We start from the raw sequence: 25,886 nt of genomic DNA on the forward strand, positions 1-25,886 counted from the left end.
AGCACCGACCATCCTGACGGACGTTTCCCCAGATTCCAAGGTGATGGAGGAGGAAATCTTTGGGCCTGTCCTGCCCATTGTGACCGTGAAGAGCGTAGAGGAAGCCATTGAGTTCATCAACCATCGGGAGAAGCCCCTTGCCTTGTATGTCTTCTCCAACAACAAGAAGGTGGGTCTGGGCTGTGCCAGAGAAAATGAACATGATGGCCTGTTGTCTTGTGACTCCCTTCCCAGTATCCTCAGTTATGTGGCCTGATCTCTTCTGGGTCTTTGTAATGATTTGTTTGTTTTCTTTTGCTAGTTAATCAAAAGAGTCATCTCAGAAACCTCCAGTGGGGGTGTGACTGGAAATGATGTCATTATGCATTTCTTCCTCTCAACCTTACCCTTTGGTGGTGTTGGTAAGTTACTGCAGCTTCTTAAGCATTGGGACTTGCCACACTGTGTGACCCAGGGAGCAACCCATGGTACCCCTGTGCCTGTTGCAGCCCAAGGGTCTCTGTGCATCAGATCTTGATAATAATAACAAATTCTGGGAGTGCATTAGGGCAGGGGCCAGAAAGGGGAAAAACCTTTAGGGTATTTTTGGAAAGATTTTAAAGCATTTAGTGCAGACTGATGTGAAAGGTACATTAAAAACATTAGCTGCAATCGGAGGGATTAGCAGTGATTAGCAGGTGGAAGGGGTAGGACTTTAGCTTGGGGAGAATTGGAACAGGTTATGGATCAGTCCATGGAAGCTTTGCAAAAGAAGGTTTTGGGGGTTACAGGCAGCGAACCAGTGTGAACAGCACACGCTGACCTGGAATGGGAACACAGAGGTGTACCCTGCAAAGCTCCTCGGGAAACCATCTCACACAGCACCAGTCAGATCCCAGAGCCCTGGCATGGTGCTTTGAGAGGGAGCTAAATCCAGGGAAGAGCTGGAGACAGCTCAGAGGCACAGGGACCACAACAAAATACTGGGGAGTCCGTAGTGAAAACGAGGTGGGGAAGGAGCAGGGTGGAGCACAGATGGACATCTCAGAGACTGAGAAGTGCTGCAGGGAGGAAGGGTCAGTTGTCCTCAAGTGGCCAAAGGTTTGACCAGGCTGTGCCTGCGGGGTGACCTGCCTGGCTCGTGTCCCTCAGGTCACAGCGGGATGGGCGCCTACCACGGCAAGCACAGCTTCGAGACCTTCTCCCACCGCCGCGCCTGCTTGATCAAGGACCTGAAGATGGAGGGCACCAACAAAATGCGGTACCCACCTGTGAGCCAGAAGAAGGTGGATTGGACCAAGTTCATCCTCCTGAAGCGGTTTAACAGGGGCCGAATTGGACTGGCCGTCCTGGCCCTGCTGGGGGTGGTGGCAGCGGTGATGATGAAGGTGAGTTTTGGGCCTAAGTGGGTGCATGTGCAATTCACCTCATCTTCTGCAAGTTCAATCTTTGCAAACTGCAGCCCTTCCTTAGAGCCTGGCCTCCTTTTCTCTCTTGGGACTTTTTTTTTCTGTCCCACCTCAAATTACCAAGATCTGCTTCTCACTCTTACCAGTGGTCTGTAGAATAGGAATGTCCCCAGAGAGATCTCCCGGGCTGCTGTACTACTTGTGGCACTGCTCTGGTAGGTGACACCCGTGGGATGCTCCCTCCAGAGGCAGAGGTTGGTAGTTCTGGACAGGTTAGGAGTGGTTTGAACTCCAGAGTTTCCTTCAGCAGTGTTTGAGCTGCTCTACAGCCCTGACAGCTGCAGTTTGTGCCATGGCACCCTGGGAGAGGAAGCTGTGTCCCTAAGCCTAGGTCTACAAGCTCTTCATCCTTGTCCAATTTCAGCCCCTGTCTGACCTCAGTTCAATTATTCCCATTTCCTCCCTTGTTTCCAGCTGGGTAGTGCGGAAGGGTGGGATGTCCTCCCCTCTCTGCAGGAGGCAGAGGCCTGCTGGTGCTGGCTGGAGGCCTCGAGATGCCTCCTGAGGTGGAGGAGCAAGATCTAAATCTCCCAACTGTGATCACTGTTGGTTCTCTGTGTCTGACAAACCAGGTACTGCAGTGCCTTCGCTGGCTGCTCCTCACAAGGCTCAGCTGTGCATCCGTGGGGTTTAGTGAGCTTAGGGGAGCAGCCCAAGGGGACAGGAGGTGGCAGGGTGGATCAGGACTCTGCCCTTCAGTCTGTGTTGTTACTGCTGCGAGGAGAGGTGCAGAAGCCCAACAAGCCAGGAAAATAACCTGCCCACATATTCCAGGAGGAGGTGCAAAAGCCAAAGAATTGGCTCAGGCTTTGAGGCACCAGCCAGGGGGGCAGGCCCTGTCTAGGTGAATGAGGGGGGAAACTCACGGCATTCTTGAAATCATTTGGGTTTCTCAGAACCACCAGTCTGTGCTGAAGAGAAAAGCCCTCTTGGTTGTGCTGGCTGTGCAGAGGCTGGGCTGGCCCAGCGGGTGGTAAGGAGGAGCAGGTTTCAGAGCACTGCTGTGGCTGTCACAGTGAGGTAGGAGCCTTTTTCTTCTCCTGTGTGTAGACCTAGTTTGAGATCGGGGAGAGCTTTGTAGAGTGGTGAATGTGGGGCTTGGAGAAAGCTCCCCAAGAGCCAGAGCAGGACGCTTTCTCTGGCAGTGCATGGAGCTCGTCCGGCACCCAAGATAACCGTGCAGTGCATGCTGAGGGGCAGGAGGCAGGCGAGCTGCGCCCTGGGGGAGTCACCGAGTGAAGAGGCTTTGCTTCAGGCTGTTCTAGAAAGGGAATTGGTTTTGTCTCACAAATCCTTCACAGGACCTTGGTGTTGTTTTGCTCTCACAGGTGGTTTACTGATGAAGAGGAGAAGGCCCCGTGTGCCAGCCATACTCTGGGTGCTTGCTTTGTGTCTGTTTCCTTAAGCTGGGAAGTCATTATTTTCTTTTGTTCTGGGTGATTTCAGTGAGCTGTCGAGCACACAGAGTAGCCTTAGAGAGGCACTAACAACAAGAAGGCTCAGACTCCTGTTTGCTAAAAAGCCATGCTGGAACAGAGGGACCAGAGGGGACAAGCTCTCCGAAGGAGGACTGTAGAGCAAGAAATTCCAGTCCCTATCTCCACCCCATGCCATGCAGAGTGCTGTTTGAGGGGCATACCAAACCACTTACCTTCCTTCAGTGACCAACAGGAGCTTCAGCTTCAGCAATCCTTGGGTTGACAGTTTTTGGGATGGGCTGTCTCCTGTTGTGCTCTGAACACCCTCCCTCTTGGTGACAAGTCTGAGACAGGCCATGCTGGCTGATGCATTTGACCAAGAGTGATGGTTGTGAATGAACCCAGTGAGGTTCCCCATGACATTTGAAGTGAAATATTCATGGACCTTTGCAAATTGGAATCATCCACAGCTGGTCAGGGAATGCAGGCTGGTGCCCTTTTGGGGCTCTGGGTTTCACCATATGGCTGTAACAATTATTTAACTGTTAGAAAATTACAAAGGTGGTACCTGCACTGCCTGTATTGTGCTGATGAGCATCTTACACTCGTGCAAAAGAACTTTCAGGCCTGTTTAGAGAAGTGGGAATGACAAAATACCTTGTGGGTTAGCTCAGCTCTGTGCAGCTGCTCCCTTATTCCCAGTGGGATGAGAAAGAGAATCAGAGGAGTGAAAGTAAGAAAACTTGTAGCTTGAGAGAAAGATAGTTTAGTAGGTGAAGTGAAAGCTGGGAATGCAGGCAAATTAAAACAAATTGAGGAATCTGTTCATTAATTCCCCTTGTCAGGCAGGTGTTCAGCCATCCTGGGAAAAGCAGGATGGTGACTTGGGAAGACAAATGCCATCATTGCCAATGTCACAAATCCAAAACAGCACCATCCTACTATGAAGAAACTTAGTGACTGTGATGAAAGTTAACTCCACCCCAGCCAAAGCCAGTACAAAGCCGTTCCTGGTCAGATTGCTCCAAGGGAAAACAATTATTGAAAGAGTGTGTGCTCCTTCATGTTTGAGCTTCTGGGGCTGCTGTAATCTTGCAATGGGGCATAATGTGGGACTTGTTCGAGCTTGGGAGGAGGATGCTGAAAGAACTGAATGTAAAAGAGCCTTAGAAATATTAATGTCAAAATAAGGCAAATTAAATAATTATTACTAAATGCAATTAATATAGAGTAGAAAGTTATATTTACTGTGCAATAAGTAGGATTTCTTCGTGGCTGGTGAAAACCCATGTGCTAAGCCTTTTTGATGATATATTTTGCAAGTACTAAATAAACACCGAGAATTTAAGTAATAAACCGAGTGTGGTAAGTCCCTGGAGTCTCCTGAGGAATCCTGCTCATCCTCTGCCACTCCCAGCTGTGGCCATGGCTTGGCCAAATGTCACACATGTGTTGTGAGATGTCTCTGCCCTGGTTCAGGGGGACATGTGATCTCTCTGCTCATGGGGAAGGGTCCCCCAGAGCTCTGGCAGGCACTGAAGAGGTGCCTGGAGCCAGGGAAGGTGTGGGGTGAGCTGGGGCTGGGGGGGCTGTGGAGGAGCTGGGCTGCTTCTGCACAAATCCATCCCTGGATTGCTTCCCATCTGCAGGCACGGCCTGCTGGTTGGGGTTTGTTCAGATCCCATGTCTTGCATGTGTTGGCTCCCAACAGCAGCTGTGCATGTGGAAGGCGCTTCCCCGGCCTCATGTGCCCAATGTGGGCAAAGCCACGCTGTCTCTCGCAATCCCTGAGTCACTGCCCCGGCTGGACGGGAAGATCCAGGGCTTGTGTGTTCACAGCTGAGGATAGAGCTGGGTAAAGGGCATCTTGTATCTAGCAAGAGCCCTGGGCCCGGGCCAGCTGCCCACTCGTGGGAGGAGGGATCGCTCCGAGCCATGGCAGGGGCAGGGCTTGTGCCAGCTTGCACTCACTGCGGGACACTGGTGGAGAGAGAAGCTTCTCTGGAGGTAACTTTCTCTTTTCCTTCATTTTTTAACGAGTCATTTGCTTTCTCGGACAGGACTTGGGCTGTGTGAGGTGGCTGTGGCAGCAGGCTGGGAAGGGCAGATTTTAATTGTCGGGGAACCTTAATGTCTTATTTGGTTGGGCAGGGATGCAGGCAGATCCTGACTAAAAAGTGCTGCTCCTGGGAAGCAGGGTGAAACCTTTTGTTTTGTCATGTTTTGCAAAGACATGGGGGGGCCTTGGAGTTATGGGGAAGTCGTGTGCAGACGGGCTCTGGGCACAAAGCTCTGCTTCCAGCCGGCTGCCCACCCAGGCCGTGGTCATCCCAGTGTTTTGGTTCCTTGGGGAGCACCCTGTCAGTGGAGGGTGGAGTGGCTGGTGGGTTTGAGGGTATCCTCAATCTGGGAGAAAGCAGCCACAGAGCAGGATCCATCAGCCATCCCCAGATTGCTGTGAGAGGTGCTGTGTGTTGGACCCTGCCAAGTAGAACAGGGCTTGGAGAGTGTGGGCCCTGAGCAGTCGCCTTGGGGGCAGGAGCTCCCCTCCAAGGAGGAGAACATCTCACAGCCTTGCTCTGGGTGGGACATCTCATGGTGGTGACCCCACATTAAATGTTCCCAGGCCTGAGCACCCTCGATGGCCCTGTGGTGAGCTGGGTGTTGCTGTGTCTCCCCGCAGCCCTGAGCAGCCATGGAGAGGATTGAGAAGGTCGTGAGGCAGGCGAGAGCCGCCTTCAACTCGGGCCGGAGCCGCTCGCTGGAGTTCAGGATACAGCAGCTGAAGGCCCTGGAGCGGATGGTGAAGGAGAAGGAGAAGGAGATCCTGGCAGCCCTCCATGCGGATCTGCACAAGGTCTGGGTCAGGGAGTTTCTCCCATCAGCCCTGCATGGACAGCAGTCAGCCCGGAAGACAAAGTGGGAAGGCCAGGGGTTGCCTTTGCTGTGCCAGGTGGCTTTTGCTCTTGTCCCCCATGGCCCTGGCTCCCACTGTGGCCTGCCAAGGTCTACTGCCACCATTTCTATGAAGGAGGTAGTCTAAGGCAGTACTGCAAAGGCAGCCCCTGGCTGTCAAGTTTTGGCTTCTGTCTCACACCCCCCAGACTGAATGTGTTCTCCAGGGATCCTTTGGGGCAGCACTGCCAGTGTCAGAGACTTTCAACCAGCAGAATTTGCCTTTTGTCCCCACTGTGGGTGCGGGAGGTGGGTGCCTTTGCCATCCCCTCCCCAAGTTCCCTGTCACTGCAGGGTGGGCCCAACGCGTACAGCCATGAGATCCTGGGCGTGCTGGCGGAGCTGGCCCTGACCATGGAGAAGCTGCCGTCCTGGGCAGCCCCTCAGCCTGTGAAGAAGAACCTGATGACGATGCGGGACGAGGCCTACATCAACTTTGAGCCGCTGGGAGTGGTGCTGATCATCGGGGCCTGGAACTACCCCTTTGTCCTGGTCATGCATCCTCTGATTGGGGCCATTGCAGCAGGTGGGGCCCGTCCTTTGTGGGGCTGTGGGTGGGTGGTGGGGGAGAGGAGGGTGAGGGCTCAGAGGCCGTGCTGTGTCTGTCCTGTAGGCAATGCTGTGGTGGTGAAGCCGTCGGAGGTGAGTGAGAACACGGCTCAGCTGGTGGCTGATCTCCTCCCCCAGTACCTGGACCGGGTGAGTGTGACCCCATGTTGGTCCCCAGGTTTCTCTGTGCCATAGGGATGCACAGGGTTGGGGTGACACTGACACCATTGCCTTGCAGGAGCTGTACCCTGTGGTCACTGGAGGAGCTCCTGAGACAACAGAGCTGCTCACCCAGAGGTTTGATCACATCCTCTACACCGGCAACTCTGGAGTCGGCAAAATTGTGATGGCAGCAGCTGCCAAGCACCTGACACCCGTCACCCTGGAGCTGGGTGGGAAGAACCCCTGCTACATCGACAAGGACTGTGACCTGGCCGTCACCTGCAGGTCAGGCCATTGCACCCCCTCAGCAGTGGGGCAGGGGGCCATCTGTGGTCCAGTGTCCCCAGCTCAGGTGCTGTCAGCTGGGCTGTGGGATGTGGAAGGGGCTGACAGTGGAGAAACCACCTCCCTTTCCCCTGCAGGCGAATAACATGGGGGAAGTACACGAACTGTGGGCAAATCTGCATCGCCCCAGACTACATCCTCTGTGACCCATCCATCCAGAGCCAGGTGGTGGAGAACATCAAGGCAACTCTGCTGGTAAGGAGGGAGTCCCTTGTGCTGTGGGAGTTGTCCCCATTGCAGCGCAGGTCTGAGTTCCTGGAGCTGTGGCTGTTGGCAGGTGTGTTGAGCACTTTGTTTCTGCTGTGCCCTTTGTCAGGAATTCTATGGGGAGGACGTGAAGTCGTCTCCGGATTATGAAAGGATCGTCAACAAGCGTCACTTCAAGAGAGTTGTGGGCTTGCTGGAAGGGCAGAAGATCGCTCACGGGGGAGAGAGTGATGAGGCCTCCTGCTTCATAGGTGCTTGTGGCTGCTGCTGGGGAGGGGAGGTGGTAGTGGGTGCCCTTTGGGGTCTGTGTGAGTGCCTTGCTTGGGTTACGTTGCACACAGGCAGTGCAGTGAGGTCCTGTGATGGACCAGGTCTTCTGTCCTGCTCACACTGTTCTCCTGTTCTCCTGTTTGCTGCAGCACCGACCATCCTGACAGACGTTTCCCCGGATTCCAAGGTGATGGAGGAGGAAATCTTTGGGCCTGTCCTGCCCATTGTGACCGTGAAGAGCGTAGAGGAAGCCATTGAGTTCATCAACCGTCGAGAGAAGCCCCTTGCCTTGTATGTCTTCTCCAACAACAAGAAGGTGGGTCTCGGCAGCAGTGCCTCTGTGCAGTTGGATCCTGAACTTGGCTGGTGCCAGACAGACCTTTCTGCAGGGTCTGTGTCAGTTCCTTTTCCATGTGAGTTGCAGTGTTTGGCTCACAGGGGCCATGAGTTTTCCCAGAGCTGCTGAAGGGCTCTGGGTTTGCACGTCTCCCCCTCCTTTCAGCTGGCTGCCCACACAGGTGGGTGCTGGCTCCTGGCATGTCTCCTGCCCTTGCTCTGGCCTCTGTTGTGCCAGTTCAGGAATTCAGGGCAGGGCTTTGTCCTGGCACAACAGCCCCAGGTGGTTTGTGTGGGAGGGCTGAGAAGCACCCCAGGCTCTGGGTGGATGCACCTCTGCCTCTGACCTATCCCACTGAGATGGAGCCTTTTGAGGTCATGGCTGTTCCAGCCGGGCAGATCTTGTGCTTAGGTGATGTAAACTGGCCTCTCCCATGGAACAAGGCACAGACTGTGCCCTGCACAAAGCAATGGGGTGGAAGCACCAGCTTGAACCCTCTGGGAACATGGCATTGTGTCCCATCTTGATTTTCCCTTGTTCTGTGCCATCTCCCATTCTGGGTAGCTGATCAGACGGGTGATATCAGAGACCTCCAGTGGTGGCATGACAGCCAATGACGTCCTCATGCACATGATGGTTCCGGATCTGCCCTTCGGTGGTGTGGGTGAGTCCCTGCTCCTCCCCCTGCCCCTGGATTCAGTCTCCCAGCAACATCCTCTGACCCATGTGCTGTTGTGCCCCTTTGGGAATTCAGGAACTTTCAGCTGCATTTTCCCCATTGATGTTATTTTCTGTGGAGTTTTTTTCTGTTATTTTCTCTTTGTAAAAAGGCTCATTAGTGTTTTGGTTTTTAGGCCTCCCAGTGAGAGAGGAAAAGCCTCTGGCCCATATGTGAGCTCTGGTTCTCCTGTGCTGGGGTGTAGGATAAATTGCCTGGGGCAGAGTGGCTGGCTGAGTTTCCACAGTCACTGGCAGGCTCATGTAGCAGGGACAGCCTGGCTGTAGGCAGAGGGCTGAGGTCCTGGTTGTTGCTGGTCTCAGGGTGCTGAATGTCCTCCTCATGTCCCACTCCTTGAAATCATAGATTCAGTTCCTCCTGTCACCGACCCCTGAGAAAATTCTGTGAGGGAATCAGGGCAGCCCTGGGAGAGTTGAGAACTGGTGCCATTAACCTTTCAAGGGTAGGTGCACACAACCAGCCTGAGCAGCAGTTCAGGTCCTCACCTATTTCTGGGTAGTTAATAAAGCTGCTCTTTGCTTCTGTGCCCTGGGGGAGCAGAGCAGCTGCTCCAGGCGTGAGAAGCAGCATGACCAAGCTTTCCCCGTGTCCTGGGGGCTGTCAAACAGAATTTAAGAAGCGCAGGTGTCTCTGTGCATGGTGTGACCTGCCTGGGTTGTGTCCCTCAGGTCACAGCGGGATGGGAGCCTACCATGGCAGGTGCAGCTTCGAGACCTTCTCCCACCGCCGCACCTGCTTGATCAGGGACCTGAAGCTGGATGTTCTGAACAAAATGCGGTACCCACCTCTCAGCCAGGAGAGGCTGGATGTGACCAAGTTCGTCTTCCTGAAGCATTGTAGCGACTGGCGAGTGGGACAGTTCCTCTCGGCCCTGCTGGGGGCTGTGAAAGCAGTGATGGCAAAGGTGAGCCTCGGGTCTCTACTGTCCGTGTGAGCGTGTGCTCCCAGCTCTGCCCCTGAGCCCCATCTGCCCTCAGCCTCCACAGCCACGTTTCCTCGAGCTCTGTTCCTTCCCTGGGGGACTCATCCCTGTTTTTGTGCCTTTCCAGATATTCTCCCCCTGACAAGAGGGGTGATGGGCAGTCAGCAGCTTTCCAGCCCCGGAACCCACCACTCACTCCCTGCGGTCCTAGTGCTGAATTTTTCTCTGCTGCAATTTCATTTCTTCCAAGGCAGCCCACACACTGAAGAGGTAGAAGACAACAAAAAATACCTAGAGCAGAGACAGTCCAAGCTGAAGGTTCCAGCTCCTGCTGAAGCAGGAATTTATCAAGACCTAGGCCATGTGTCATGCCTGAGCAGTGAGTGCCAGATGGAAGGAAACAGCATCCACCCTGCTTTGTAAACAGCAGCTTATCTAGAAACTCTTGGGAATGGGGGAGTGTTTGTCACAAGGGTACCTAAACAAAGCCAGTTGTTACTGAGCCTGTTATCTACTTAATGCCTGCCTGATTCCCATAGGAAGCTGGCTCATTACAGCAATAAGCCTAGCAAATTGTGGGTCTCACTGCAGGGGACAGTCCAGGCTACTTGTCCCCAGAGCAGAGGGAAGGAGCCTGGAAGAACCTGCAGCATCCCATCCTTTACGGGACTCGTGACCGAATGGGTTGCAGGGAAATCACCCAAAGCCATGTAAGGTGTGCAAAGGCCACCTGACTGACAGCAAAGGCTCTCTGAGCTGCAGCCACACTGTCCCAAGGACTCAGGGAGTGTCAGGGACCACAACTGCACTGCTGCTGCACTGCTTTTGGGGCTGCTGGGGCAAAGACAGGGGCTTTGCTGCAACCAGGGTGCCAGGTCAGGGATGTCCTTGGCCAGAGTGGCAGAGCAGCCAGCCACCTCATCTGTAACTCATTTTCAGGTTTTTATTGGGTTTTGGGTAGTCTTTTACCTCCAAACTTGTAACTGAGAGCTGATCTTGACCCTGGCTGAATAAAACCTTTGTTTTACTGTGAAGGCCACCTGGGGCAGGGCAAGACCCACATATGCAGCCCCCAGCATCGAATGTTCCCTGCTCCAACCGAGCCCCCCCTCAGCCTCCACCCAAAGGAGCCAGCCTGACTCCAGCTGGATTTATTCTTTATTGGGCATTTCTCACAGAGCAGTCATGTGAGCTGGGCTGTGCTCAGCTCTGGTTGGCTCTGAGCATGGGCTGGAGGGGATCACCCACACGCTCAGTGTGTGTCAGGTAGCCTAGAGCAGCATTTTGGGTGTTGGAGCAGCCTCAGGGCCCGTTCCCAAGCAATGTCTGAGCAGATGCTGCCGAACGCTGTCGGTGGCCCTTTGACTTCTGTGGGACAGGCCAGTGCTGAATTTTCTTGCTGGCTGGTCTGTGCTTTTAACATCTGTCCATCAGGAGGGGCTTTCACCACAAAAACAAGTCCCCAAAGTCCCTGCTGTGAGTCAGTGTTTGCTGGTCATCAGTTTTACGGCGATGCCGAGCGCGAGCACAGCGATGGCTGCAGCCACTGCCAGCCCACGCCGGATGATCAGCCCCTTGGTGACCACAGGGGTGGCCCGAGAGGAGATGGTAGAAGTGGCTTCCTGGAGCTCCAGCTGGTACGTCGAGCCCTCCCTCCTGGTGATGCCTGTGAGCACGACGTCATTCTGCACATCCACTCCTGCTGCAAGGAGAACGGGACAGCGTCTCTGGGGGCTTTGGGGAGACTGAGGGGTTTCTTGGGGGGGTTTTGTCAGAGGTCTGAAAGCATGTTACAAACAACCCAGAGTGTGGAGATCTCCAGCTCTCAACAGAGCTTCAGTAGGACCTGGTGTCTGCAAGGTGAGAACTGCCCAGGGTGCTCGGAGGTCGGCCCTCCACCAGCCTCCTGCACCCTCCCCAGCCCGCACTTGTAATTACTGTTCTCCCAGTAACTGAGGGCATCACCAGCACTGCACTGCACCCCCTTTTGTGGGCTTGTTCCTGACTTACGTGAATCCCTGGGGACACTTTCTGGACCCAAACCCTTCAGTGCACACAATGCCCAGCTCCCCCATCCCACCATGCCCAGCTCCTGGTCATACCAACACTCCCCAACACCGCTCTGGCAGGGAGGTAAGTGTGGGGCTGGGGAGCTGATCCCATATCAGGGGGAAGCTCCTTGCAGGAGGGTTCAGGGCCCAGGTTCGGCTCCTCAGGTGGTGGCTGGGTCACTCCTGCACGGCGCTGAGCCTGGGGAGGGAACGTGCTGGGTTTAGGCAGCGACACGTGGTGTGGGGAATCCCCACTGAGCAAAGGCAGTGTGCTGCCACTTATGGGGTTCAGGTCCAGGGAGACCCAGAGCTGTTGGGGCACAAGGTGATGCTCAGGGCTGAAGGACTGAGTGCTCTGTGCTTCATGTCCCCCAGCCAAGCATGGCACCAGGCAGTGGCAGCGGGCACAGAGGGAGACCTTGAGGCCACTGAGTGCATGTGCAGGAGGGAGCTGAACACTGGGATGTGAGTCATGGGAGCACTGGGTTTAGCTCGGGGCACTGGAGGACAGCGCAGGCCGTGAGATTGAGCCCGTGCTGCTGTCTCACCCCAGTGCCATCACAGCCAAGGCACTGAGGACCTTCCTGCTGGCAGGGCACGGCACTGGCAGTGCCTGAGTTACCTTCTCGGCTGCTTTCTTCCAGTCCATGCGGGAGATGTAGATGATGAAGCAGGTGCAGAGGATGAAGACACAGGCAAGCATGCTGAGCCACAGGCCTGCAGAGGGCACGCCAGTGTCAGCTGGGGTAAACCCAATGGAGACAGCATCTCGGGACAGCAGGTCAAGGACAGGGATGGCACCAAGGTCAGCAGGGACACAGGGATGGGGTGGTCATGGGTGCCTGCTGCAGGGCTGCCTGGCACACCTGGCAGCAGTTACTTCTTCCCAGTACGAGTAAAAGCTCTCAGCAGTTGCAGGGGCCAGCCCAGCCCAGCCCAGCGTGCCCTGTCCCCAGGCAGATCCGAGGGAGGGCAGATCCGAGGCAGGGTCATGGTGAGCCATCAGTGGAGCTGGGGGGAGCTGCATGTACCCGTGGGGGATTTGGGGGCGTGCAGAGCTGCGTGCCCGGGGGTCAGTACCTATGACACCGATCTTGGCCACGAAGAGCAGCACAGCTGCCAGGGGCAGGCCCACACCATAGTAGCACACGGCGTTCAGGATGGCTCCAAACTTCTGCTTCCCGATGCCTCTGAGCACCCCCCCACAGGCACCCTGCAGGGAGAGGGAGAGGGGCTGGGGCAGGGACTGCCAACTCGGCTGAATTCAGAGCTGTGCTGCTTCCTGTAGATGAACCAGCTCCCCGCCTCTGCCCCTTATTTCTGTGTCCCTGGCCAGTCCTGTGGGTCACCATCTCTTTATACACTCTGTATTTTCTAAGGGATGATCCTGGGATCCCTGCAGGGTCCTGGTGTGGGCACCAGTGCTCACCTGCAGCCTGAGGGACCCTCGACCCACCGACCACGATGCTATTGCTCAGCACCGAGGTGCCCTATGGAAAACAGCAGTATTCCCTGGAACTTACAGTCGTGGCTTCAAACAAGTGGAAGACAACGTAGACAGGCATGACCCATGCCACCAAGTCAACGATCTCCCTGGGGACAGAGACAAGGTAATGATCACTTTTGGGAACTGACCTCCGTGCACCGAGGCCAGGAGCCGGGGGCACTCACTTGTCCTTGGTGAAGATGTATCCCAGCACGTTCTTCGTGGAGGCTAAAATGATCCCCACGGCTATGCAGAACGCCCCTGGAAACAGAGCAAAGTGCTGAGCCCAGCCTGGCCATGATGCAGAACTGCTGAAGGGAGAGAGAAGTGGGAGAAGTGGCAAATGCTCCCTGCCCCTGCTCTGCCTGGAAGGAGCCCAGAGGCAGAGGCTTCCCAGTGTGTCATGGACTGACCTGTGCAGAGCAGGCTGGTGGTGGAGGATCTCTTGGCTGTCTCAAAGTCTCCAGCACCCAGAGCATTCCCCACCTGCACACTGGCAGCTGTGCCGAGCCCCAGGGGGATCTGCAACCACAGGGCTGAGGCTCGTGTGTGTGTCTGGGTAACTGGGCTGTCACAGTGACAGTGGAGTAACAACCCAGCAGAGAGGGGGACGGAGTTCAGGATTTGATTTGAGGCATCTCTGTAGGAGGGATAGGCAGGAGCAGGGAGAGGCTTAAGTGCAGAGGGGGAAGATGGAGGTTTGCTGGAGCTGATTTTTGCTGGGTGCCTATCTCGGGACGGTCTCTATGGAACCCCGATCTGTAATAATAACCCCAGTCCTTACCATGAAAGCAACGACAGACACCTCATAGATGATGGACTGGGCGGAGAGTTCGACAACGCTCAGCAGGCCTGGGGGAGAGGAAGGGGGTCAGTGCTGGCTGTGGGTGCCCAGGGGAGAGCTGCTCTCAGCCCCTGCAGCTGCTGCAGCTGCTGCTCTGGGTCATCTCCTGGCAGCTCCTCTCTCCACTGACCTATCAAGAAGCTCCCGATTTCATAGGTCCACCACTCAATGCACATCATGAGCATGCTGGGGATGGCCAGGGAGGTGAAGCTGTCCCACTCTAGCAGGCACTCGCTGGACCAGCCTGCAGAGAGGAGAAACATCACCTGATGGATGACCAGACTGGACATGTGTTACACCCTGGAGAGCACCCGAGGCAGCTAGAGGTGCCATTCCTGTTCACAGCCACCAGGGCAATGCTCCTCAGCTCCACAGGACCTCTAGCAGCAGAGCTCCACCTACGTGCTCTCCGATGTTGTCCTGTGGGCCACAGGGCAGCACAACCCTCAGCCCATCCCTCCCAGAGCAGAGTGTCTAAGGGCAACCTCGTGCTTACGTCTGTGCTCATCCGGCTTTGGGGCTGAACCCTTGAAAGCCTCAGCAGGAAGTTTCATTTCTCCAGAATTAATGTTTAGTGCCCGGCACGGACCCTGCCAGCGCTCGTGCATGACGTGCTGCCACCGAAGCAGCTCCGTGGTACCCGGGGCGTGTGGGGCTGGGGTTAATATTTCACCATCGGGACAAACAGAGTTTGTCTTCCATCAGGAATGCTTGATAGAAGTGGTGGAAGTTTTATGGACACCTGGGTAAAGCGTGAACCAGAGGGAACAGGGGGGATGCCCTCACCTCCCCAGGTCTTCACGTGGAGTTTCCTGCCTATGATGTACAGGAACAAGAAAATGGCTTGCGAGTACTGAGCAACTGTGTTGGACCAGGCAGAGCCCCTGCAGAGGAAGTGAGAAAGGTCTGTCTCCATCCTGCTTAAGCCTCCCTGGCCTCAGGGTGCTGAGACATGACGTCCTGCCATGCCCCTCTGAGCAGCAGATGCTCGGTGTTCCCTTGCCGTTGCCAGGTGCCGCGTTGTCCCCTCCGTGGGACACAGGTGCAACTCACGTGATGCCGAAGTGGAACACGTAGAGGAAGATGCAGTTTGCAGCCACATTGACGATGTTGCCGATGACCCCACTCAGCACCAGCGGCCACATGATCATCTGCAAAGAAGAGGGGACGGGACTACGGTGTCTTCACAAAGGCTCCGGGAGGGAGGTGTGAAGGTACCCACCAGCCCCTGGGCTCAGCGCCTTTCCCAGGCAGAAAATAAACTTCCAGTGACGTTGCCTGCTTGGAAAACGAATGTGTTGGAGGTAAATCCCTGATGTGGGGAAGTATGAAGGGAGGTGGATGGATACACCTGGCTGTGGGGTGGGGTGATCTACGGGGTTAGAGCTGTTTTGGGGCACCTGGGCAGGGGTGGGGACAAATGCTGCCTTGTTGCCGGGAATGGTGAGCATGGAAACCCTGGGTTCATGGTGGAAGGGAGCACTGAGCCGGGGCTGACCCTTCCTGGGTGTGAGGACTTCAGGACCTACCTGGTTCTGCAGGTATCTTGTCTCCAGGTTATACAGAAAAACTGCCTGCAAAGGAAATCGGTGGATGAGGTGAGCCAGTGCTGAGCAGTAGGAGTGGGAAGGCATCCAGGGTGCCCACAGGGACTCACCGGGAGAGCAGGGACAAAGGCCATCACATAGTGCTGGGTTAACCTGGAGGCACACAGAGGCAGGGTTAGGGAGGGGCAGGGCCATGGCCACCCTCCTCTCAGCCCCATCATGCTGGGGAGGGACAAGGGGCCATGGGACCACCTCACCTGGAGACCTCGGGGTCCTGCCGGATGAGGAGCATTAACTGCTCGATGTTGATGAGGATGGCACAACAAGGGAAGCAGCAGAGGAGGATGATGATGGTGGCACGCTGCAGGATCACCCCCACCCGCAGCAGGTTCTTGCTGCCGTAGGTCTGCAAGGCGCAGAGGGCAGTGGTAAAGTCAGCTGGTGCTGGGGGATAGGGACCCCACAGAGCACAGAGCAGCCGTGACCACCCTGAAGACCACCCAGGAAGGATTTGGAGCATGGATCTCCCTGTTATGGGATTGCTACCTAGGGACAAGCTTTCCCAGCTCGCAGGAGCAGCCAGGGCTCCATGGGGCATCATCAGCTGATGCTGGAAATCCCCGTGTTCCCAAGACAAGTGTCAGCATGTCTTACCCACCTGTGATATCAAGGTGTCACATGCTGAAGTCAGACCATAACCTACAGAGATGGCAGTAACATTTATAACCTGGGAACGGGAGTCAAGAGAACAAAGAGTGAGGGTGAGCATTTAAGACTTTCAGGTAGGGAGAGGGGTTAAAAGGAAGAGTGGCAATCTGAAATCTCCTGTCCTTTTCTGCTGCCATTCCTTTATCCCATCCCAGCGCCAGCGGGCCGGGGGGAGCTCGTGCCTGGCACTGGGAATGCTTACAGCGATGGCCAGCGTGACGGAGGCCAGCTCAACCTTGCCCAGGTGGCCACAGAATATGGAGCTAACGAGGTGTATCAGGAAGATCAGCAGCTGGATCAGGATCTAAGCACAGAGGAGAGGAGAGGCGAAGGTTAGTGATGGAGGTGAGCAGGGGTGGTTGTGCTGGGGGGGGGGTGTCTCTCCTCCCGGGTCCTTACCAGCGGCCCTGCCAGCACCAGCAGCTTCTTCACGTCCTCCCAGAAGTTATCTGGGACCAGGCGCTGAATCCAGTGGCGTTTCTTCTCGCAGCTCCCGGGTGTGAGATTGTCCTGGCCAGCGGCCACTGCCTCACCATTCTCCTCGGGGAGGTTCTCTGTCTTCGTGCTGCCATTCTCCTCAGGAAGGTTCTCCGGCTTCATGCTGCTGCTCTGCCAGGGGAGTGGAACAACCCCTCTCTCCGCGCTCTGTTAAACCACGGTGGGGTGAGCAATGTGTAACCACGGTGGGGTGAACTTCAGCCGGGGCCGGATGATCCGACCACACGTTCCCTGCTGCTGATGGGAAGTGTGGGCAGTGGGTCAGGGCAGGGCACGGAGCTGGGGAGCCCAGTGAGGGTCCTGGCAGTGCAGTGGAGCCCGGCAAGGCACTTACTGCCTGCCCTGAGCCAGCATAGGGGCTGAGCCATCCCAAATCTGCCCTGCAAGCCCTCGTACCTCTCTCCTGCTTCACCACAGCTCTGCCGGCCAGTGGGGTGGAGGGTTGTCTTCCTCTTCCAGCAGCGATGGAGGATTCTTGGATCTGTGTGTGGTCTCTGGTGAGCTGCTGCCGGCAGTGGTGGGGCCGCTGCCTGTCTCGGCCCCTCTCATCACAGTGACCAAGACAAGCCGGCCCCCTTGGCTCCAGCTGTCGGCCTGGCACAGCCCCACCGTGTCGGGTTTCACTGGCACAGCTCCCCCAGGCCAAATATAGTGTCCTTGGCCCACGGGGGAGGCAGGCAGAGGGAGCTGCTCTGCAGCTTAGACCTGCTCCTGCAGGGAGCGGGAGGTGGGCTGGGGTAGCTCATGGGGCAGAGCGAGACCTCCCATCCCAAACCTCACGGGATTCTGAGCAAGGCAGAGTCTGCCACAACCTCCCACAGCTGGGCAGAGGCCCTGGGTGTTGGGGATGATGGCAGTTTCAAGCTCGTTTACATCACATCTTTTCATTCCCAGCCCACAGGTAACCAGCACCCCGAACCAGGGTGACAGGGAGGTGCCATTCATCTGCTCTACACGGGATTTACCTCCAAGGGCCCAGCATGTGCCACGTCTCAGTCACTCAGCTGCAGGTAAGAGCCTGGGACAGGGCCGGAGGGACCCAGTGCTGAGGGCAGGCAGGGATGGGGGTTTGCATTATGACATATGGCAGTTCTTTGGTGGTTCTGGAGGGCTGTGCAACACATCCACCCTCTTCCCTGGTGCTCAACAGTGCAGAAAGCAATTGAGGAGCACAAACCCTGCTTTTGTACTCGAGGGGAGCAGAATGATAACACTATACCCAGAGCCAGCCCCAAACCTCAGGGCCAGAAGCCTAAGGCTTTGTCAGGCTGCACAAACCAGACCTATGTCTTTCCTCTTAACAGCACAGTCATGCCAATGACCAGGGTCATGCACACACCACATTAAACAGCCCAACATTTACTCAGAAAACTTTATTGTATCAAAATCCCACCTTACAAAAGTGCAAAGAAGAGTTGCTTTAGGCCCTGTGCCTGCCCCGCCACAGGGGGAGCAGGGCCAGGGGCCAGCAGCCAGCACCCAAATGGCAGCCAGACATCTTCCAGCTGAATCCACCTTGCCCTGCGCTGCCACAGCAGCTGCAAGTGGGCTCTGCCACGGCAAGATGCTGGCACAGGCCAGGAAATGTGCTATGGGCAGCAGGAGCCCCTGCCATTAGCAAATGATATGGACAAATGCCCTCAGGGGGCAAGGCAGCAGGAAAAGGACCCTGTCTCCTCCCAGGGTCAGCCCCGGGATATGCTCCCGCCTATCACGAGTGACATCCCAGTGCAACGCAGGAGAGGAACCAGCTCTCAAGCACTTTTTTTCCCAAGTGCCACATCTTCACCCCCTCTAAGAACTCTGACTGTGGGACAAAACATTGTGAGTTAACCAGAAGCTGAGCAAAGGGACTTTTTGTAAAGAAGCGAGGGGGAATTCCTTCCCCCCACCATCCTCCTGAGACATCACCACGTGCCCTCCTGCTCTGTGCACCCTCCCCAGTGTCACTGGCTCTAGCCATTGCCAGTCAGGAGCCGGACCAGGATGCCCACCAGCAGGACAGCCACAGCAGCAGCAGCAGCCAGCACACGGCGGAGGATCAGGGCCCTCCACGTCATGGCACCAGGAGCAGGGACAAGAACAACAACGGGCTCCTCCTGTGTGATGAGCTCGTGGTCAGGTTCCCTCTCATCCACCACGATGCTTTCAGGCAAGGCCACGGTGTCCACGGTGTCCGTGTCAACAGAGGTGTAATCTGTGTGACAGAGAGGCCAGTGCTGCAGGGAAGCTGAGCTGCCAAGTCAGGGGCTTCCAGCCTGATGCTACACAAGAGCCAGTAACAGTCCTGGGCGTCCTTTCCCAAAGCTTGGGACACTAGGATATGCCCCAGCAAAGTGGCAGCTGCCCCCAGGTGAGGCAGACATGGGTTGGCAGCCCAGGCTCTTCCCTGGAGCAGCCAGCACGGTGACAGAGTATCTTGTATGCTGTCACTAAGGGCAGACCTGGGACCAGCACCGGGCACTGTGCTCTTTCCAGCCATCTGAGCCTGCAGGACAGACACGGCTGCCATGACTGGGAAGGAAAGGAAGGGGTTGGGTGGAGAATTTGGGCTCCCACCTCGGTGTCAGGCCTGGTTACATACCCACAGCAGATGTTGTGTTAGCAGCTGTGCCATTGGAGTTCACATCTTCCAGTTGTATTTTTGTTCCAGTTCGGACTTGAGCCTAAAAACACAGGGAAGAGTTGCTCTTCTCAGGGCAAGGGTGTCCTGCCCAGCCCAGAAAACTCTCCAGTCTCCCAAGACAAGCATGCTCAGCACCAAATTGCTCCTCTGCTACAGAAGAACAGATCCCAGTTCACTTCTACCTCCTCCCAGAGGGCTGTTGCATTGTACTGGGACAGGGGGCTGTTGCATTGTACTGGGACAGGAACTCACCCAGCACCTTTCAAGTGTTACCAGAGAGAAGCACAAGTCTCACCTCCTCTGCAGCTTTCTTCCAATCCATGCGGATGACAAAAGCCAAGAAGGAGAAGGCTTGCACAGAGACGCAAACGATCATCCCAACCCACAGACCTGCAGCAATGGAAAGTTACTTCAGGGAGGGCTCAAGAAAAACTTGCCTTTGTCAGCTACTGCTACAAAGCCCAGGGACCTCAGTGGGGTCAGAGAATTGCCCCATGTCCAACCCAGTCTCAATGGGAAAGGAAACAGCTCCTAGGGGAGCTGGGAGCAAGCCTGGATTTACTGGGACATCTCAGCCCCCATTTGATGGGGGGTCTCAGCGCCTGCCCCAAACACACCAATGTGCAATCCAGCCCCACTGATCCACAGGAAGATCCCGGCACAAGTTCCAGGGCTGGGCCTTTGCTCACGGCAGGTCATCCAGTGCCAGGTGGAGGACACACGTACCCAACACCCCCATCTTGGCTGCAAACATCAGTGAGACGCCGATGGGCAGGCCCAGGGTGTAATATCCGACGGTGTTGGCGATGGCACCCAGCTTCTGCTTCCCGGTGCCCCGCAGCACTCCCCCGCAGGTCGCCTAAGAAGGGCGAGCAAAGGGATCCCTGTCAGGTACCACCACAGCAGACCCGGGGCCTGGCACAGCCCTGGGAACAGGGGAACCCACAGCACTGAACTGCAAAGCCAGGAGGGAGCAAAGCCACGTCCTGGAGCACACAGTGTGGGGCTCCTGTTGCTCCAGCTGCCGACACCAACAGGCACCACCAGCGGATCCCACAGAGCTTCCCATGCTGCCCAGGTCCCTCTCCCCAGGACACAACAGGAGGAAACAGGTCAAAATTACTACCTAATGAGTTTATGAGCACTGCCAATATGCTGGAAGCACACTATCTCTGAACACCCAGCTGCTCACTTGTGCTGCTTTGATAAGCCAGTAAAAATCTGGAGCCTTGCCAGGGGAAAAGAGGAGGAAAAATTGGGTTGTTTGCAGCGATGCCAAGGGACAACTACAAGCACAGGGGACACCGAGGTACCACAATCAGCTGCCTTGACAGCTTATCAGTTGGCTTCTCTGCATCGCTTTAACAGGTCTACAGTGAGCTACAGGCAGCTTTGCACCCTCCACGGCACCCCAGCCTGCAGGGAGGAATCACTCCACACGCTGGAATACTCACTGCTGTCGCATCAAGGAAGTGGAATGGAGCAAAAATGAGCATCACTTTGGACACCAAGTTAACGATCTCCCTGTTGGGAAGATGTATGTACTGATCAGGGCAAGCAGCACCAAGGTTCCCACATATCTCCCTCAGCCAGCTGCAAAGGCTGATAACAGTTCCCTGATCCCAGCCTGCTACCAGGGTAGCACCCCAGTGCCAGAAACCTCTGTGCTTCCAGGAAACGGGGAGGAACCTTTGGGAACATGTTTGCCAGGTGGGGGTTTATGAACTCTTATCTGTCAGCAGCTTCTGGGATATAAATAACACCCTCCAAGAAGGTGATAATACTCGAGAGAAAGCTGTTAACGCACTTGTCATTGGTGAAGATGTATCCCACCACGCCCCTTAGGCATCCCAGTAACGTTGCAACCAACACAGCAATAACTCCTGAGAAGAAAAAGAAATAGTCACATTGTTTCAAGGGCAGCATGTCCTGCTCCCGATCCAGGCCCAGACCTCAAAGGCTTTGTGTGATGGGGATTGGACTTGGCTGACCTCCAAGTGATACTGCAGCAGAGGACAAGGCTGTTTTCCTCAAGCTCTCCCCAGATACTCCCTCTGCCTTCTGGAGGGGGAGGGCAGAACGCTAAATTGCAGTTTTAAATACCAAAGCCTTTGCACCAGGCTCGTAAAAGAAAAGAGCAGTCAGGATCTTGCCTTGCCTGAGAGGTCCAACCAAGTGGGGTTTGGGTTCCTATGGGGGGTCCCCAGCCCTGTGAGAACTCAACTATTTGCTGATAATTGCCCTTCATTCCCCTCTGCAGGACCTGAGCTCACCTGTGCACAGCAGTGCAGTGATGCAGGAGGTCTTGGCTTGCACCGCATCCCCCGATCCCAAGGCATTGCCCACCCTGACACCCGCAGCCACGCTGATGCCCAGAGGCACCTGAGCAGCAGGAGACAAGAGGAGGTGAGTGGCAGGAGAGCCTGCAGTGACAACAGAGCCTGCAGCAATTTTTTTCTTCTCCAGAGAGGAATTTGGGACAAACTGGCATGGCTGCAGTAAAGGGATTTTCCATCTGCAGCACACCTGGATGTGCAGCTGCTGTGGCAGGTCTGAGAGGCATCACCTGCCTGGTACTGTCCCCTGTTCCCACCTCAGATTGACCACAGAGCCACTGTTTGGGGGCTGTTCCCAGGCTGTTTGGGGTTTCCTACACCCAGCCCTTACCATGTAGGCGGCACCGGCGAGCTCGTAGATGACGGTCTGTGCACCCAGCTCCACCACACTGAGCAGCCCTGGAAAAGATTCATCACCTCCTTTGTTTGCTGACAAGGAGGCAGTGACTACAGAGTTCCCACTGAATGGATGGGAACACCTGCAGTGTCCTGCAGACCCGGTCCTGTAGGTGAGGAAGCTGCTGGCAGGAGGAGCTCTGGGGACACAGTCAAGAAGCAGCCACCAGAGCAGGTACAGCTGTAAGGCAGCCTGTTGAACCACAGGAAAAGAGGATTTGGACTCACCAGCCAAGAAGCTCCCAATCTCAAAGGTCCACCACTCAATGCATATCATGATCATGCTGGGCACTGCCAGCCAGATGAAGGAGCCCCAGTCCAGGAGGCAGTCCCTGCTCCAACCTGCAATGAGGACGTGAAGCAAAATGAACACATGTTCTCCCTCTCCATCCCCAAAGGGGAACCATATGCTCTTCTGGACACTCTCAGAGGACAACCATCACTGCAGCTCACAGGACACCTGCCTAGGATTTCTGCTGTGCCATGCTGCATTCCTGAGACAGGATGTTCAACAAGAATGTATTTGGAGCTACAGTAACGGCCTCGAGGACATGACTTCAGCATCTTCCCACTGTGAGGGGATGACAATCCCTTTGTCAGATGCTGGTGACAGTGCCAAATTCCCAGGGTCAGACATTGGTATTCTGAAGGATTAAACTATAACAGTACCTCCCCAGGTCTTCACATGGATCTTCTTCCACCACACGTAAAGGAAGAGGAGGATGGTCTGAGTGTACTGAGAAACAGTGTTAGCCCAAGCAGAGCCCCTGCAGAGAGAGATAGGCAAGTTACAAGTGACATCCTTCCCAATCTCCTCAGCTACAGCAGGAGAGACCCAGTGGGTCTTGCTCAAGCCTTGTACCACACAAGCCTTGCTCCCTCCAGCCTCATCTTTGCAGGCTGGTTGTCTAGGGGCAGAGGGTGGCAGAACTGGGCACCCAGGACACCCCCCCAGCCCTGAGCACACAGAGAGAGACTGTGACCACCCCTGCTCACACTTACACCATGCCCAGCTTCAGTGCATAGAGGAAGAAGGCGTTCATGGCCACGTTGAGGATGTTGGCTGCAATCCCGGTCAACACCTGAGGCAGAATGATCTCCTGGAAGCCAAGGAGGGACTTTGGAGTTTGATTCCCTAGTGCTGCCCAAGCCCCATCCAGTGAACACAAGGGAGAACTTCAGCAGTGCCCAAGGAGAAAGCCAAGAAGGCAGCTCCTGTTCCAGGTAAGGCTGGGCTGTGTTAGACATGCAGAAGGTGACATGCAGAAGGTGACATGCAGAAGGTGACATGCAGGGCTTAGGAGCTGGTGCAACCCATAAAACAGAGTTGGGAAGTAGCCATAGGGAAATGGAGCCAGCTAAGGGTGGTTCCTATGAGCTCTCCCAGGGCCAGCTGGGGGGCTATGCATCGCACATTGCTCAGCCCAGCTCTCCCAAGAACAGGATGAACTCAGATCCCCAACTTTATCCATGTTCCTGGGAATACCTTTAATGTACAGCCCAGAACTGGCTGGTTATACAATACCTGACTTAGTAAATATCTTGTCAGCAGCTGGTACAGAAACGCCGCCTGCAAGAGTCAGGATTCAGTTCATCATCAGACCGTGGTTCAACAACCCTCAAACACTGACAGACCAGTCCTCCCACCACCTTTTTGGGGTGCCCCAGCCAGCACCTTCCTGACACCCCGTTCCTGTGCTCTGTCTGAAGTGTGGCACCTGCCAGCACTGCACCCAAAAGAGTAACAGAAGACACCTCCGATTCCCCCTGGGAAGAGAGATCAGTCTCCAAATGGGAAATCTCCTATGCTTCCCCATCAGCCTGAGAAAGCTTGGAAAGCTTAGAAGAAAGGATAAACCTACAGACCCTTATTCCACAGGGGTACTGTTCCCTGCCTTAGAGAAGTCGGAGTAACCAGCTGGAGCCCAGCAGCTGTGAGTGTGTGAACAGCAAGCTCTAGCCTTCATTTTGGAGCTAAGAGTGAGCCTGGAGCCCCAGGTTCCAATGTCCACCACCACTTGTGTGGCCACAGCAAAAGCCTTTGCACAGGAAGATCGTGTTTGCTGGTCCAGCAGCTGCTGGCCAATGCACATCTGTTAAGGCACAAAGTCAAGGGACACACTGTAAACCCCTAAACCTGCCCTGTGAGCCACACAACAAAGGCCCTCCCTCCTTTCCTTCATGTTACTAAGGGACACAGAGCTTCTAACAGCTTTAGCAGAGACTTACAGGAAGTGCTGGAAAAAAGATCATCACGTAGACCTGAGTTAACCTGGAAAGAGAGTTGTTTCCCCAGTTAGTATTACAGCAAAGCAAGAGCCAAGCCAAACAGCATTGTGCTCAAGCTTCAGAGAGGCTTGATTTCAACACTACAGAGCAACCCACCCACAGCAAAAAGCCCCGATCCAGAAGGGCTGGATCTCACCCCTGACCTGGAGACCTCGGGGTCCTGTCGGATGAGCAGGAGGATTTGCTCAGTGTTGACGAAGAGTGCCCAGCAAGGGAAGCAGCACAGCAGCAGGATGAGGATGCCCCGCTGCAGGATGGTGCCCACCTGCTTCAGGTTCTTGCTGCCATACGTCTGAGCAAGGAGAGAGAGGACCAAGGTGGGGGTCTCAGGGAGCCAAAGGGTCTGGGCAAACTCTTAAGCAACAACAGGCTGATTAAATGCATTTCCCACGTCCTGCAGCGGTGAATGCCAGGCTGGTTGGGTGTCACTGGCCTTCAGGTGGATTGCACATCCCTTTGCTACCCAAAGGGACCCAGGGCTCCCTGAGGGAGCTCCAAGGAGGGAGCAGGCTCCAGCCAGGGTGTCTGTAACCCTGTTCTGTCTGGAAGCTGCCACCCCCCTGCTCTTTGTGCCCAGATCACACTGCACAGGAGGTGAGACAGCACTAGGTAAACCCCATCAGGCACAGGAAAGGGGGAGCTGCCACTGACCTGGGTCATCAGGGTGTCACATGCTGAGGCTAAACCAGACCCGATGGAGATGCCTGTCACGTTGATAACCTGGAGGAGAGACAGGGATTCTGGCCCAGAGCACTGAGTCCCTCCCAGCTGGGTGGGTAGACAGTTCTGCTACAAGTTTTTGGGAAGTTTCCAGCCCTTCTCTATTTCCCAGAATAACAAATCTTGTTAACTAAATAGACTCTTCTCCCCTCTGCTGGGGAAAAGGATCCTCTAGGAAGGGGTGAGTATCTAAAGGACCAGTGCTGCTCCCAGCCCAGGTGCTGGCCTTGCACTGGCACAAGAACTGCCTGCTCAGCTCCCCTCTCCTGCCTGTGCTCAGGGCAAAAGGAAGAATATTTTGGTGGGTGTGATGTCTGCATTGCATCAGGCTATGCTGATGCACAGGGCCCTCACATGTACGTTCCTACAGGTTTGAGGTTTTTTCTTCTTTTTTTTTTTTTTGTAATACCTAATTTGTGTGTTTTAAATCCGAGGGGAATTGGAGTGATACGTACAGACACAGCCAGTGACGCGGCATCCAGCTCAGCTTTCCCCAGGTGGCCACAGAAGATGGAGCTGACCACATTGATCAGGAACACCAGCAGCTGGGAGAAGAACTAGGATGAGAGGAGAAGGAAACTGGTGAGATGAGGACCCATTAGGGCTTGTGGAACATCAGCCCTCCCCCAGGAGCTGGCCTATGAACAGCCAGGTTTCCTGGTGTTTCGGTCTATGCCTCCAGGCCAGGGCTCTGCTGTCCTGGGAACCTGTCCCTGCTTGCCAACACTGCTGGGGCGTGGGAGGCAGCTCTGGGACTCACCCAGGCTCTCCGTGGCTTTGTGTTTCAAAGCAGACATCTACCTGCCCTGCAGTATTTTGGTGTTACACAGCCAATCTACCAGATGACCTCATTTACGGGAGGCTTAACAGCTTCACTAGAAATCCTCTTTCCCAGGATGAAGTTGCAGAGAGAGGAAAAATAAAACGTCCCAATGCTTTTTTCACATTTGCGTGCATCTGTGGAAAACTATCCTCCAAAACCACAACATCCTCTCCTCCTGGAGATAACGCCAAGGCCATTCTGTGTGTTCCT

At 55.3% G+C, this 25,886-nt stretch overlaps 4 protein-coding genes and 1 long non-coding RNA gene across 11 annotated transcripts in view; 3 read left to right on the top strand and 2 right to left on the bottom strand.

Annotated features, from left to right (window-relative positions):
- The window catches only part of LOC108500526 (fatty aldehyde dehydrogenase-like), a 7,940-nt gene extending 3,718 nt beyond the window's left edge, over positions 1 to 4,222 (top strand). The window contains exons 7-11 of the mRNA XM_017821511.1: positions 3 to 169; positions 302 to 401; positions 1,132 to 1,367; positions 2,345 to 2,468; positions 2,777 to 4,222. Coding sequence (XP_017677000.1) covers positions 3 to 169; positions 302 to 401; positions 1,132 to 1,367; positions 2,345 to 2,425 — 584 coding nt within the window. The 3' untranslated portion in view covers positions 2,426 to 2,468; positions 2,777 to 4,222. The remainder of the gene's footprint in view (positions 1 to 2; positions 170 to 301; positions 402 to 1,131; positions 1,368 to 2,344; positions 2,469 to 2,776) is intronic.
- Positions 4,223 to 4,788: 566 nt separating this feature from the next.
- Positions 4,789 to 10,391, top strand: LOC108500524 (fatty aldehyde dehydrogenase-like). 2 transcript variants are annotated; one of them, XM_017821508.1, is made up of 11 exons: positions 4,789 to 4,873; positions 5,550 to 5,723; positions 6,116 to 6,347; positions 6,435 to 6,520; positions 6,609 to 6,817; positions 6,955 to 7,072; positions 7,194 to 7,335; positions 7,504 to 7,670; positions 8,256 to 8,355; positions 9,099 to 9,334; positions 9,480 to 10,391. In XM_017821508.1, exons 2-11 carry the CDS (start codon positions 5,562 to 5,564, stop codon positions 9,492 to 9,494), a joined length of 1,467 nt encoding a protein of 488 aa, XP_017676997.1. In that variant the 5' UTR covers positions 4,789 to 4,873; positions 5,550 to 5,561; the 3' UTR covers positions 9,495 to 10,391. The 2 variants fall into 2 exon arrangements, with proteins under 2 accessions (XP_017676997.1, XP_017676998.1); XM_017821509.1 differs by lacking the exons at positions 9,099 to 9,334; positions 9,480 to 10,391 and adding an exon at positions 8,776 to 8,819 and having other exon boundaries at positions 4,796 to 4,873.
- Positions 10,392 to 10,510: 119 nt separating this feature from the next.
- Positions 10,511 to 16,615, bottom strand: LOC108500523 (multidrug and toxin extrusion protein 1-like). Its single transcript, XM_017821507.1, has 17 exons — positions 16,388 to 16,615; positions 16,191 to 16,292; positions 15,939 to 16,007; positions 15,538 to 15,686; positions 15,391 to 15,433; positions 15,263 to 15,307; positions 14,787 to 14,884; positions 14,520 to 14,617; positions 13,864 to 13,977; positions 13,674 to 13,741; positions 13,303 to 13,411; positions 13,075 to 13,150; positions 12,927 to 12,996; positions 12,484 to 12,616; positions 12,026 to 12,120; positions 11,455 to 11,602; positions 10,511 to 11,054 (listed from the first exon to the last, which is right to left on the bottom strand). Exons 1-17 carry the CDS (start codon positions 16,586 to 16,588, stop codon positions 10,834 to 10,836), a joined length of 1,839 nt encoding a protein of 612 aa, XP_017676996.1. The 5' UTR covers positions 16,589 to 16,615; the 3' UTR covers positions 10,511 to 10,833.
- LOC108500528 lies at positions 12,939 to 25,393 on the top strand. Of its 6 annotated transcripts, none has more exons than XR_001875874.1 (7): positions 14,610 to 15,037; positions 16,144 to 16,320; positions 16,479 to 16,651; positions 17,381 to 17,496; positions 20,481 to 20,649; positions 21,373 to 21,518; positions 25,288 to 25,393. It is a non-coding gene; the product is annotated as an uncharacterized LOC108500528 (long non-coding RNA). The 6 variants fall into 6 exon arrangements; XR_001875876.1 differs by lacking the exon at positions 25,288 to 25,393 and adding an exon at positions 21,634 to 22,081; XR_001875875.1 differs by lacking the exon at positions 25,288 to 25,393 and adding an exon at positions 21,787 to 22,081.
- On the bottom strand, positions 17,700 to 25,357 carry LOC108500525 (multidrug and toxin extrusion protein 2-like). Its single transcript, XM_017821510.1, has 16 exons — positions 25,309 to 25,357; positions 24,785 to 24,853; positions 24,277 to 24,425; positions 24,074 to 24,116; positions 23,370 to 23,414; positions 22,847 to 22,944; positions 22,514 to 22,611; positions 22,073 to 22,186; positions 21,780 to 21,847; positions 21,386 to 21,494; positions 20,920 to 20,995; positions 20,567 to 20,636; positions 19,839 to 19,971; positions 19,408 to 19,502; positions 19,071 to 19,152; positions 17,700 to 18,683 (listed from the first exon to the last, which is right to left on the bottom strand). Exons 2-16 carry the CDS (start codon positions 24,791 to 24,793, stop codon positions 18,442 to 18,444), a joined length of 1,431 nt encoding a protein of 476 aa, XP_017676999.1. The 5' UTR covers positions 24,794 to 24,853; positions 25,309 to 25,357; the 3' UTR covers positions 17,700 to 18,441.
- Positions 25,394 to 25,886: the final 493 nt, after the last annotated feature.

The sequence above is a fragment of the Lepidothrix coronata genome, unplaced genomic scaffold, assembly GCF_001604755.1.
Source record: "Lepidothrix coronata isolate B3197 unplaced genomic scaffold, Lepidothrix_coronata-1.0 Scaffold91, whole genome shotgun sequence".
NCBI classification, from domain to species: Eukaryota; Metazoa; Chordata; class Aves; order Passeriformes; family Pipridae; genus Lepidothrix; species Lepidothrix coronata.

Coding starts and splice junctions, on each gene's coding strand:
- LOC108500524 (XM_017821508.1), top strand. CDS start 5,562: ATGGAGAGGATTGAGAAGGTCGTGAGGCAGGCGAGAGCCGCCTTCAAC. Junction 5,724..6,115: donor TCCATGCGGATCTGCACAAG/GTCTGGGTCAGG, acceptor CTGTCACTGCAG/GGTGGGCCCAACGCGTACAG. Junction 6,818..6,954: donor GACCTGGCCGTCACCTGCAG/GTCAGGCCATTG, acceptor TTTCCCCTGCAG/GCGAATAACATGGGGGAAGT.
- LOC108500523 (XM_017821507.1), bottom strand. CDS start 16,588: ATGAAGCCGGAGAACCTTCCTGAGGAGAATGGCAGCACGAAGACAGAG. Junction 13,978..14,519: donor CCACGTGAAGACCTGGGGAG/GTGAGGGCATCC, acceptor TCCTCTCTGCAG/GCTGGTCCAGCGAGTGCCTG. Junction 13,151..13,302: donor CACCAGCCTGCTCTGCACAG/GTCAGTCCATGA, acceptor CTCTGTTTCCAG/GGGCGTTCTGCATAGCCGTG.
- LOC108500525 (XM_017821510.1), bottom strand. Junction 23,415..24,073: donor TCTTTTTTCCAGCACTTCCT/GTAAGTCTCTGC, acceptor TGACTCTTGCAG/GCGGCGTTTCTGTACCAGCT. Junction 22,945..23,369: donor CAAGATATTTACTAAGTCAG/GTATTGTATAAC, acceptor CTTGGCTTCCAG/GAGATCATTCTGCCTCAGGT.